The 13438-nt window shown below is 43.6% G+C and overlaps 1 protein-coding gene across 1 annotated transcript in view; it reads left to right on the plus strand.

The window, feature by feature from the left end:
* Nucleotides 1-13438, plus strand: part of CAMSAP1 (calmodulin regulated spectrin associated protein 1) — a 484517-nt gene that overhangs the window by 130412 nt on the left and 340667 nt on the right. Inside the window, exon 3 of the mRNA XM_085613485.1 lies at nucleotides 5985-6247. Within this exon, the coding sequence (XP_085469611.1) occupies nucleotides 5985-6247 (263 nt within the window). The remainder of the gene's footprint in view (nucleotides 1-5984; nucleotides 6248-13438) is intronic.

The raw sequence follows: 13438 nt of genomic DNA on the forward strand, positions 1-13438 counted from the left end.
CGAGCCCCCCGCTCATGAGGGTTAATAAATTGCTTGATTTTTACTTCACTCCAGTGTTAATTCTCCTTGTTTGAACCTGTGGACAAAGGGTGACCCTGCTCCAGTGTCTGCCAGAAGGCACGCTTCCACAGATGGAGTATGGGGGACCATAGTTAAAGGGAATATCTCCTGAGTAAAAATTGTGGCTTGCCAGCTCCCTTGTTCTCCCTCCCATTCCATGTGCCCCAAGGACCTACGCTCACATGCTGGCCATCTTTTGATGACCTTGACGTTTTCATTAGAGAGAGGCTCGGGAATCATTATCTGCATTGGTTTAAGTTTTACATGCTCTTTAATGGAACTATAACTATTTTTATGTTATTGGATTATTGGGTTTGTTTTAAAACCCAGGTGCTTAGAATAGGAAATTGTCATCTGTAAGCTGTGGTACATAAAGGGGACTGTGAATCTAGAGTGTCTGGTATCTGCACAGCAGATGCTTACTGTACTTTTTTCCGGCGTATTATCATGGAGTCTAACATACAAAGTCAGCTGCCTGAAGTAATTAGTTGCTCAGGAATGTTAAAAACGCGGTCACCCATCCCATTCTCAGCAAATCTCGAATTGTCTTACACACGGCTCTGTACTTAGAAAGTCCACAGAGGGAATGTGGGCATGGGAGAGGAGGGAAATGGGGAAATAAAACCCATCCGAAAAGGAATATCTCTGAAAATACTATCTCTGAAACCCCAAGCCAAATAAGGGGTAATGCATTGCACTGCATATAAACCAAACCTCAGTCTCTAGCGACCGAGGCCATGGGCACTCCTCTTGGTCTGAACTAGACTCTATGAAGTGGAAAGTGCTGCCATGATGCACATTTCAAGGTTTGGCAGGAAAATCAGAGGCCTCGTTAAGAGTCAACATTTCAGTTTTAATCTTCTGCAGTTTTTCCTTCTTGTTCTGGGTTTCGTGACTTGGGTCTGGGAATACAAAGCTTGGGATCCCCTAAAATGAAGGTCCCACTTTTAAAAGCTTTTTTTGGACACTGATGCTATCTGGTCTAACCCATTTCCACCATGAAAGTCCAAACAATAGCTATCCCAGAGTGATTTGCTTTGTTGGAATTCTCACTTCCCCTGGTACCTCCAATGTAGCCTCAAAATCATCTACTGGCCCGTGACCTCAGAAAATTATGCAGAAGTGTTCAAATTTTCCTCTTGGACAGGGGGGAAACTCATAGGACCTTGATCTTAGAATCTCAACAGCAAACTGTTGCTTATTCTTCCTCATCCTTACTTTCAACTGTTCTAAGTTCCCTCCATTACTGAGACATTCTTGTCAATGGTTGTTGTTGTGGCCCTCATCTTACGCAGGTCTCAAAGGAGACATTCTCGTTTGTTAGTGCAGTTATATGTGGATCAATTCAATTGATCTAGTCATGTTGTTGAGCAGGGCATTGTGAGCCAGCAACAATGGTGTAGCTAGAAGTACTGCCACCAGGGGCGGCCTCTGACTTAGCCGCTCAGTGCAGATAAGAGCAGGGGGATGGTTTGTGGCGTCCGACCGACTACGACTACTTGTTCGAGGGAGCGGGGAGGTGGCCGACGGGCATCTTGTTCTTGGGGGATGGGGGGATGGTGGTAGTCGACAGACACAACTTGCTCACTTCCGCTGCCTCCAAAAAGAGTGCCTCTCCCCTAACTACGCTACTGGGCAGCAAGGTCACACAAAATAGTCCAAACAGGGAAGATTTGCACTGGCAGTGACTTTGTATCACTAAGTGAAAGGTTACCTTAAGCAGCTGATGCTTTGTTAATAAAGCAGGAGGATAGCGCTAGGTCAACAATCAACTCTACTCCTTTATCCTCTTCAGCTTGCACCTTCTAGCGCCCCTTGATATCACGCTGGCGGCTCAGCAGGCAAGGAACCCCAGTAGTTGCTGGGTCCGCCCCCAGGCTTTTATCTTCTGGGCATTTCAAGAACATCCCTGCACAAACGAGAGCTGTGGGGTTTGGGGTTACCTGAGACAAAATCTCAAGTGACTGTGGCCAAGAACGACCTACGGCGTGAGAGGTGCCATTTCAGAGACAATGGGCACACTGGTTCTGTGGCAGAATGGTGCTTTATGGGACTGGAGCGATGATAAACTTATCTGCCAGTAGGTGCTCCCTCTGTCTAAGACGCATGGCGCTCTTATACCCACGATTCATTCCAGATCTTTTACTTCTTACAGCCCCCAAAATCTGAGCCTTTACCTCGTTATTTTCCTGTCGGACCTCTACCATTTTTAAGTCCGGCTTGACAGCATAGCTGTCATTGGGTGTTACCTATTTTTTAAAACATGCATAGAGTGGGCTTGGAGTTATTCCAACTGAGTGTTTCTTTCTCAACCGATGCTATTGGCTGTTTGATGCGTCTTTCGACCTGTTATAGAGTGCTTACATTGAACATGTGTTCATGTCCCAATTTGGTTGCTCAGTTAATGATCTAACATCAAGTAAAAGTGGCCCATTTTATTTTGCCGAAGTGCTTGTGCTTAAAGTTGCGATTGAATTGGTACTTGCATAATTTCAAGTTGAAAGAAAGTTTCTATCATAAAATAGTAATATGAACTGTTACGCCCTTTAGCGCGTCGTAGAATCCGCCGCGGTGCGGATGTTTCCGTACGCGGGCGGGGCACGTCGGCCAACGGACATGCGCAGCACTACGAAGGTAGTGATCGCGACGGCCGTTGGCCGACGCATGCAATGAACAGGTTAATTATAGTGCCACTTATTGCTGGTACAAACTTTGAATTGTAGTTTCGCTTTAGAAGCTTGTGTTGCACTGAAAGAGCCTTAGCTCATCACATTCTTTGTCATTTTAATACACGGTTGAATTGTGAGCTTATTTCAGCTTAAACATTTCTTCTGTACACACACACACGTACGCACACACACGTACACACACACACACTTTTAGTTTACTCATTTGAATTTCAATCTGCATTAACTTATCTGAAAGAAACAGTTATAGATTCCTTACCTTAGAATTACCCACAGGCGTCAGACTGGATCTGGAAAGTTTTTTGTTCGCAGTACCCCTGCGCTTCGGAAGGTGGTGTCGGTTGACTCAGTGTTCGTCGTGGTCGGCGGTATGACGTTGCAGTAGCTACATAGACGACGCCCTCATGTGCTGACGTCAGTTCTTTCTTTTTCCGCGCCAGCCAGCGCAGATAGGGAGGGAGCGGTACCTCCAGTCACTTTTTGACTGACTTTTTGGTGACATTTGTCAACATCGTTTTTGAGTCTACGACTACTGGTGCTCGTCAAGGATGCCCGGCTTCAAGGCTTGCGGTTCCTGTAGCCGACTGATCCGCACCCCGTGTGCCTATTCTGCCTGGAGTGCGACCACGACCCAAAGTCGTGCTCCGACTGCCAGACCATGTATCCGTAGTCTTTGTGGGAGTGATCCCGTAAGCTTCTTGAGACCCGGCAGTCTGCTCTTCGCCGCTCGAGGTTCCGGTCGCGTAGCAGGTCGAGGGACCGGTCGCATAGCCACCATCATTCTTCCTCCAAGTCTTCGCACTCTGGGTCAGGTAAGTCGAAGCACAAGAAAAAGTCGAAGAAGCATCGTCACTCTTCGACTTCTCCTTGTCCGTCGGCCGACGAGGGATGCGGGTGGTGCCCCTCCTGCAGCTCCAGCCAGTGGTCTGGATACCTCACCAGACCTTGGCATGCTGTCTCCTCCTACTGTGGCTACGGAGGAGGGAGCGTCTTACGCAGTGATGTTGCGTAGGACGGCCGAGGCTCTCAGCCTCTAGCTACCTATAGTGGCAGTCAGGACTAACCTCCTGACAGAGGTGCTTCATCTGGCAGCGAGCTCTTCGGAGCCCCTGCTGCTGTTTAATGAAGCCCTAACAGACATCCTTTTGGGCACCTGGTCCAGGCCCAGCACAGGGGCTCCTGTGGATAGGTTGTTTGCCCGATGCCACCGCCTGGCCCCGAGTGACCCTACTTTCCTCTCCCAACACCCCACCCCTGAGACCTCCAAGGGCGCATTCCCTTACGCTTCACCTGATAGAGAATCCAAAAAGCTGGACTATCTTGAGAAGATGTTTTCTTTCTCCAGCTTGGGACTGCGGTCGGTAAACACTGCATGTCTGTTGAGCCGTTACACCTACTCTGTGTAGGATACGGTTGCGCTAGTGCTGCCTCAGTGCCCTTAAAAGGCCCGGGCCGTACTCTGTAGTGCAGTTGCCGAAGGGAGGGACGCAGCGAAGTTTACTATCCGCTGTGGACTGGATACAGCTAACTCACTAGGCAGGACGATTTACACGTCGGGGGCCCTTCGACACTACGCCTGGTTGAGGTAGACTGGTTTTTCAGGGGATATCCAATCCACCCTTATGGACATGCCATTTGATGGCCGTCATCCTTGGGCCTCTCCACCACTCGCCCTGTGCAGTCTGCTTTTCGCCCCTTACGTGGCAATCTTTTTCACAAAGAGCACACCCACACAAAAAGTAGTTCCCTTTCTCAAGGAACATACCCACCGAGAAAGTAGTTCCTTGAGGTGCTAGGGATTAAGAGCATGTTTTTTGACACCAAAATAAAGTAGCTCCACATCAATGCAGTTTTCTCAAAACATTGACAAAATAAAGCAATCATCAACAAAGCCCAAATGCTTTTTTTTATAGTTATGAAACTTGAATCCGTGCAGGGCAGTGTACATATTCAGTTTACAGATTCATAATGTGCAGAACTGCAACAACTCACCTAATCTCATTGTATTGCTAGCCTGATTTTATTGACTTTTCTCGACTGTTTTGCACGATCTCACTTGGACGAAGGGTTTTCTGTCAACGACGAGAGAAGCCTCTTATGTGTTTTTGTTTAGCACTTTATCCCGGTTTCCAATTTTATTTTGTATTATTTCTTTGAAGAGGGAAACGTGGAGAAGTTGAGACAAAAAAAAATACACCAGCGAGCTCCAATTAAGATGTTGTTGGAAGCTCTGTGGGAGACTGGAGACTTGGGGGTTAGGGTAAGGGACATTGAACATCATTTTGCGAGGGACTTGATTTTCTTTCCCATTCGCCGTGTGTAAATCAGTGTATAGGAAATGTTACATAAGCCACAGGACTAAAAGTGTAGGAGTCGCATGTCATCCATACTGGTAGGCAGTATAGTTTAAGAGTGCTTGGTGTGGGGAAGCACAAACTCCGAGTCGAAAAAGAAACAGCATAGTTGGGAGTTCTCTTTAATAATAATAAGAATCGATATCTAGCCAAATGAATCCTTTTTGCAATATTAATCAATGTTCTAATAATGTATACTTTGCGGTGTGTATGCAGTTCTATGATGAAAGTTAATAGCTCACTATTCTATATTAGGACTTTAAGTTATAAATTGCAAGTAACAAAAGGATGTCTCTTTTGGAAGCGGTAACCTGCTGATCTGTTTACATTATACCCACTCTAATCTACTTCGTACACATTCTTTGCAGCAGGCATATTAACCCTCTGCACTAACTTCACATAAGTCAAAACCTCAACTATGCAAAATGCTGATCTCTCTCCAGGAGGATAATTAATCATAGGAGTTATTGTGACATTTATGTGAGGCCTGGTAATTGCCGGGGGAAAGAAACGCTGCAGCAGGTGCTTCAAAAGCATAATAAACTTTCAAGCACGCCGTCCCCAGGAAGCCAGCACCCGGTGCGGTGGCACCGGTCGCTCCGCCCTAATGCCGGCCCTGCACCTAACTGGCCTTCGCACCTAGCGAGACACAGTTCCTCCTCTGGCTGGAGCTAAAGCCCACTCTCATGTATGTTTTAAAGCATTGGTGATTCGGACAGGTGCGCTGGCAAGCCAGCTCTTATGATCTAAATAACTACGTTTGGGTTTCGAGCGTCAAAGACTGCTTCATTTCGTCACATGTTTTGAGCGAGGTAGTCTACTGATCTTGCTTGTTGTGCACGCAGACGCATAAGTGTAACCAATGTTCGTTCTTCTTTTTCAGAGAACATCCCAGAGGAGCTGAAGGACCCGTTTTACACGGACCAGTACGAGCAGGAGCACATTAAACCCCCGGTGATTAAAGTGCTGCTGTCCAGTGAGCTGTACTGTCGCGTGTGCAGCCTCATTCTGAAGGGGGATCAGGTGGCCGCCCTGCAGGGACACCAGCCAGTCATTCAGGCTCTCTCCCGGAAGGGGATTTACGTCATGGAGAGCGACGATACACCTGTATCTGACTCCGACCTCAGCGGTGCGCCCATCAAAATGGTTAGTGCAAAATATTGTAGAACTGCCAGGAATACTACTGTTTACATTAACATTATCCATTGCAAATTAACATTTTTAATTGCGTACGTTGTAGTTGATTTTAAAATTGTGACTTAATATCTTTTTTTAAACCTTCAATGTTTAGGCAAGTCCATAATTATAAAATATGGACTTCATACATGTAAATTCGCAAAAAGTTTTTTTTGCAAGCTTTACATTTAATAATAGAACAATGCAAACAAATCAGTGACTAAGAGCAATGGATTGCATCAAGTAGAAACTTAGACAACAGTGTGAATTGGGCTTGACCTAAAGAATACAGAGAGATCCCTACTACCGATATATAGAATTAACAGTCACAGCTGCTTAGGTGTGAAAGGCATGACGAGTACTTCCCCCTACATGGGGATCCTACTTTCTAATAATTTAAAATCAAGTTCATACATAGGTATACACAACAGGATGCCACCATTTCTTCTGTTAAGATATTTTTAATGTCAACTGTGAAGCCATTAAAAACAAAGGGAGATCACAAGGATACAAGGCAGACGAAATATGATCAGTTGAATGCGTTTACTCACTGCAGAATAAAGTATTCTTGTTTTGAAAAGAGAAGGTGGTTGACTGTAGATCTTGTACATTGAGCTAGGGTTGATGTTGTGATGGGTAACATTGGCTTTTAAGGTCCAAAACTTGACAGAATGAGAAGGAAGATGAGAAGAGTAGCCGTAATGGATCATAAGGTGGGGTCAAAATAAGGGACCAGAAGATTGAATCGGCCATCCCTGTGTTTGACAGCTTGGCGATAGGAATTTCTTATGAACCAGCAGTTGAGCGAATGTCATATGATTGGATAAGAGTTTGTTCTGCTCCCTAGAATTGTGATGTAAAATGTGCCTCAGTGGTTATTTTAGAAATATTATTGTCTAAACTGTCCCAGAAGAGTGTTTCTCTAGATATACGATCTTTACTTCCAAGTACCATGTTGTTGCATTTGCAAATGTAAATGAGCCACACTCAGCACTTATACTCCTTTCCATTGCAAAAGGATTTTCTTCAGGGGATCTCCATTAATATTTATAGGCACTGAACAGTCCTGCGCACATACGGGACCCTAAAGCACTTAATTGAAATATATCTTCTTTGGTGTTCCATTTTCGCCTTCTCTTCAGGAAGTCCAAATCTTTTCATGTAACATGAAACATTTTTACAGCATGTAAAAGTAGCTATATTGGCTGGTTCCTTTGATTTACTTTCAACAAGGGCAGAATAAAAAAGAATAGAACATTTTCAAGAAATTAGTAACTTTTAATAAAGACTGTACTCACAAACCTTTTTAAAGGAAATGTAGTTGAAGGAATACAGGCATTGTAGACACATGGACTTGCAGTTATGCTAGCATGAAAATTGAAATTGCACCTTTAAGGACCCTCAGCACTCCAGTATCCCATCATGCCCAGCAGGTTGCACTTACTTCAGTGTTTGTTTTACGAATGAGTCAAAAGCTACCAATACTGAAAGTGTATTAACTATCTTTGTCACACAGTTTGCCCCATCCAAACCCACCTCCCTTCCCCCAGAGGTGCAGGGGACTGATTTCTAAGATCCTGGTGCAAGGGCTTAGTTCAGTTCACAAGTAAACATTTTGAACTTCAGTTAGACTGCGACCCATACGCTACACACTGAGCAGTAAGTACTGTGTAGGACTGTGTAGGAAGTGTTTCTGGTCATTATTTGTTCCTACCAAATGAGTTTAAGGACACAGTGAAATTCCTAACTCTCTTTCATAAATGAACAACCCACTGAAAAATAGCACTAAAAAATGGGGGATAAACTGTCCAAATGATCCGAACTTTGTTCATTACTTTTCAATTAGTATTGTAATCTCCATGATATCCAGGGGTCTTTGCCACAAAAGGTGAGGCACTTGGAACACTATTGGAATACTCATTATGATGACCTGTCATCTTTGGTATGACAGTGGCTGAGAAACGAAATGGGAACAGTCAGAGTTTAATGCTTGTTTAAGGCAGTCATTGCTTCTATACTTAAAGGGATGTAGTTGGCTTCGTTTTTAACCCTGATTCTTTGTGTAGATGTCGATTATTGTGGTTCAAACATGGTAATCGAGTTAATGAGCTGATGAGGTACTTTTAATGTTGGTAACACCCAATTTACTCGTGTAATAGAGCTCAACTAAGCCTGTCCATGTTGCAGAAAATTTAAATAGTCTTTTAGAAGGTCAAGGGGAAAGGACATTATAGTGAATATAGAATAGAGTGGGCATCCATGCCATTATCAATAACTTAAATGTTGTTTACATACTTTCTCTGTCAATTTGTCAATCTTGCAGCAGCTTTTTTTTCTGAATATCTTTTAATTTCATTATAAATTGCATACCTTGCTACAAGTATGAAGCTTGGTGAAGACCCAGGAGGGAATCATTTAATTGCGCATTTGCACTAATTGTGGACAGATGCTCCTTCACAGCTGCAAGGCTGGAATATACTAACTATTGATTGCAGTTAACGTTTTGCACAGTGGTATTTATAATAGATGGTAGGCGCTTATGGTGAGTACACCTGATATATATAAACTTAATAGATCAGTGACGGTGCTCGAGGGTAGGGGAGAACCACCAGCCTCCCTAAAAACTGCGGTCAGACCACATATAATCAAGATAAGGGTACCCAAGCACACGTTAAATCAAGGTTAATACGGTCAGTATATACATAAACAAATAACACAACATAGATCTTCGTTTCTTTCTTTTGGGTTTCTTCGGTTTATTGTTCTTTTCTCAAAGTGTATTTCATAGTCTTCAAAACGTTCCCAAGCCGACACGTGTTTCGTCGCCTTTAGTAGTTTTTTACATGCGACTTGTTCACGGCTGAATACGGTTTAGTATGCAAAGTGTCTAGTATGATGATAATTCCAGGTCATACAATCCGACGACGAGGGAGGGGGTATTTGGTCAGTTATGTCCGAATGGATTGTTATCCCATGTCCGCATGTGCCCCAAATCTGAGCACCACGTCTCTCGTTCTGTAAAATCGTATCTCCGGGGAGATACGATTTTACAGAACGAGAGACGTGGTGCTCAGATTTGGGGCACATGCGGACATGGGATAACAATCCATTCGGACATAACTGACCAAATACCCCCTCCCTCGTCGTCGGATTGTATGACCTGGAATTATCATCATACTAGACACTTTGCATACTAAACCGTATTCAGCCGTGAACAAGTCGCATGTAAAAAACTACTAAAGGCGACGAAACACGTGTCGGCTTGGGAACGTTTTGAAGACTATGAAATACACTTTGAGAAAAGAACAATAAACCGAAGAAACCCAAAAGAAAGAAACGAAGATCTATGTTGTGTTATTTGTTTATGTATATACTGACCGTATTAACCTTGATTTAACGTGTGCTTGGGTACCCTTATCTTAACTATTGATTGCAAACCTTAGTCAAACTGTATGCAATGACAGTTGCAGATGTAAAAGTATTATACAAGGGGTCTGAGCGATTTGCTAAAGAACCAGGAGTCTTAGAAATAAATTGGTGCATGCATATTTCAATATCAGTTGATCATAAGGATATCCCATCAGGGTATAACATGGTCAAATTGTAATTCCGATTTGTGTCATTTAATTGGGAATCTGTAATGTCTTCTTTCCTTTGCCACTTTGAAAAAACTGTGTTGAATTGACTTTTAGAATTAAAGACGCCTTTAAGTCTTTGATGGATCCAAATTCCAGACATGTGGCTTCCAATGAATCCAAATTCCAGACACGTGATCTGCTGGACGTTTTTGTTCAGGAACATTTCTTTGGGAACTATACATGCTCTAAATAAAGCTCCTTTGCCCAGACTTTGCAAAATTGTGTTCCTCAAATACCTTTCAACATTTTCTTTCCAATACTCCTAGCCTTGCATAGTAAGATTTCAACAAATGTATGGCAATATAGCGATTTGTGATTGGTAATCCGGTTCTTTTGAGGCTTTCTTTTTCTTTTTGTATATATAATAGAAGGCTGATGGGTCTGACCTGTCATTACCTTTTGAAATACGGGAATTTCTTTTGCAAATTTGGATGGTTATTTATTGGAGGAATCCTACAATGCTCCCACTATGTATAATTATACATTTCTAGGTGAGTACTGGTTCTGTCTTTGTAGTGGTGTCTGAAGTGGTGAAGATAATATATTTCTTTGATAGTCCACATTTTAATAAGGGTCTTTATTGTCTAACGTAATATATGCTAGTAAGTCTTTAACAGCCTTTATGTCCTGGTGATCTGGAAAGGCAGCAGGGATTATTGCATCAAGATTGTTTTAAAACACAAGAGTGATGTAACTGTTCAGAAGGTCCCATGATCAAAAGGAACTTTATCCCAAAGTACACTGTCTAGCACAGGATGTGAGGTGATGTTCACAGCATGATGATCCTAAAATGCTCTGTGAAAAGAATGTGGTTGCAATTCTTCAACCACAGGAAACAGCAGTCGTTTTATCAGGAATGTAATGTGGATTTATTAACTGCAATACTGTAATCAGCATTATGATAGAATTTAAGAAAAAAACCCTCAGTAGCAATCCAGAAATAGGACCACGGTGGTATGAGATACTTGTCACGAAACCAGTACCAAACTGAGAGATAGCAGTGGGTTAGAACAATTGTGGAGTGTGTAGGTACTTCCTCTAACTCAATCAGAATCGTTCTCAAAGTGTTATTTCTTACAGAGGCATCATTTTAGTTGATGTTAATTAACTCAGTTGGTGGTTCATGGTAAACCATAGCCCTTGTTGATACCGTTAGGATTGTTGAAATTGCAGCATCTGGTTTCTCTGTGGAAGCTGGCAATTGGTATAAAGCTAGAGACACGGTTGGTTTTGCAGTACCCGGATTGGAACTTGGGATTTCAGCATGACTGCTCTCTTCGAGGGGTAGCGCCTTCAGAGTAGGGTGAGACTTTAAAGCTCTACTCCGAAGGCACTTTAGTATCCAGGAGTATCTGCTGAGCAGAATCGGCCATGTAATTCTTTTTAATGTGATGGATCAACACCTTCCTGTTCTTTTTATGAACTAAGCAGTAGAGGCAGAATTATAGTTGGTGTGCCTTCTACCCCAATAACTGGAATGGGTGTCCTGTAAGATGGCCCAAACACTTGTTTACTGGGAATCTTTTCTTAAATAACCATTCCCACTTTAGGGAGCCACCAATCAGAAGCTGTTAGAAATGGGAAACAGTCATTGCAATGTGAATTTTACATCGCAGTGCCTTCACCACACATTTGTTTTCCCGCATTTGTTTAGCACGTATAGGCCTTTACCACGCATTTAAGGCAAGTATGGGGGTTCTCACCCAAAATGATAAAAAAAATATATAATATATATTTAAACTTACCTTAGTAATGTGTGGTAATGACATGCGAAGTAAACGCATATACGTGCTAAACAAATGCGGGATAACTACGGCGTTTTAAAGGCATGCAATGTTTTTACTAGCGTTGTACCATCCAACAGCCGTTAAAAATTAGGTTGTAGGTTGACTGGACTATGAGCCCTAGCCAATCAGCAATCACAGTCCTAGTTAGGGTAAGAAGAAGGCCAACCCTAAATTAACCTGTGCTCACCCTCTAGTAGCCTGGCACTTAAATTAGAGGCCATGTGTAAAGTATTTGTGCAACACTTCAAACAGTGAAAACACCCCACAAAAAGATTTCACACCTGGTTAGAAAAATAAAACTTAAATTAATAAATAAAACCAGTCCAAAATGATAAAAGTCCAATAAGTTGAACTTGAGATATGGATTTTTAAAGAATAAACTGTAAAATAGCCCTTGGAAGCAATAAACGCTTACTTGGGATATCTTGTCGGGCTGGACCGGGACAAAGTCAAAAGTTCAGACCAAACCCAATGGAGCGCGGCCTAGGTACAGTAACAAAGTGAGGCCTGGTGAAAAAAAGTACCTTGATCCTGGCTCTCTTGAAATCGAAGATGCGGGACGCAGCTGAAGCTGTGCGTCTGTGTTGATCAACACAGTGGGGGCAATGCCCCAGTCCTTATCTGCGCAGCAGCGGCAATGTGTCGGCTCCAAAAAGCGATGTGGATATTCAGTGTTGAGGATGCCGTTATGGAGATGCGGAGACCTTGTGCAGTGGTGGTTCTGAAGGCGATTGCATCTGGACTGATCCACGCCGCAGAGGCGATGTGCCAATTCTGGTCATGCAACAGGAGCAATGCACTGGTTCTGATCCACACAACAGGGGGGATGCTGCAGTTCTGATCCACGCAACGGTGCAGCTGTGCCGGTTCGGGAGGATGCGTTGAATTTGCTGAAGCAAGCACCTTAGGCCTCACTTCCAAGTATTCGGGACAGGGGTGGACCACTTGGCAGGGCAGATTTCCTGATGGCAGAATCCAGGTGCAGACGCAGGTAAGTTAGAAGTCTGGAAGCCAGTCAGCTATCCCTTGGTGTCACCCTGGGTTCAAATGATGCAAGAACAGTCCTTCTCACCCAGGCAGGGGAACAACAGCCATTAGGGCAGCACAGCAAGGCAGGAGTCCAGAAAAGCAGCAGTCCTTCAGCAGCACAGCAGTCCTTCTTCCTGGCATTCTTCACAGGTCCAGTAGTATACTGAAGTAGTGATGTCTGAGGTCCAATACTTATACCAAGCTGTGCCTTTGAAGTGGGGGAGACTTCAGCGATAAGTTTTTGAAGTGCACAGAGGTCCTAACTTCCTGCCCTGGCTCCAGACTCACTCCAGGCGGGTTTTGAGCCTTTGTCTGGAGACAATATACAGCCTTTTTAGGTGTAAGTGAGGCTGGGTCCAGATCCTCCCTACTACCCTGCCAGGGTGGCCCATCAAGGCACACCTATGTGTGCGGCTGTCCAGGTGAAATGCACAAAGCCCAGCCGTTGACCCCGCCAAATTCCCCCTGCCAGACATGTATCGGAGACAGGCAGCATGCACTAAATGGCTAAAGTAAGAATAGGCCATCTTTCTAAAAATGGCATATTCAGAACTACAATTTAAACTCCACCATCAGTTTTGATTTTAAATTGTGATTCCAGAGACCCCAAACTTGGAAAGGTTATTTCTTCACAATTGGGAATTACACTTAAAACATGCAATAAGGTAATCCCAATGTTAGCGTATGGGAGAGAGAGGCCTTGCAGT

Source organism: Triturus cristatus, chromosome 1_2, assembly GCF_964204655.1.
Source record: "Triturus cristatus chromosome 1_2, aTriCri1.1, whole genome shotgun sequence".
NCBI classification, from domain to species: Eukaryota; Metazoa; Chordata; class Amphibia; order Caudata; family Salamandridae; genus Triturus; species Triturus cristatus.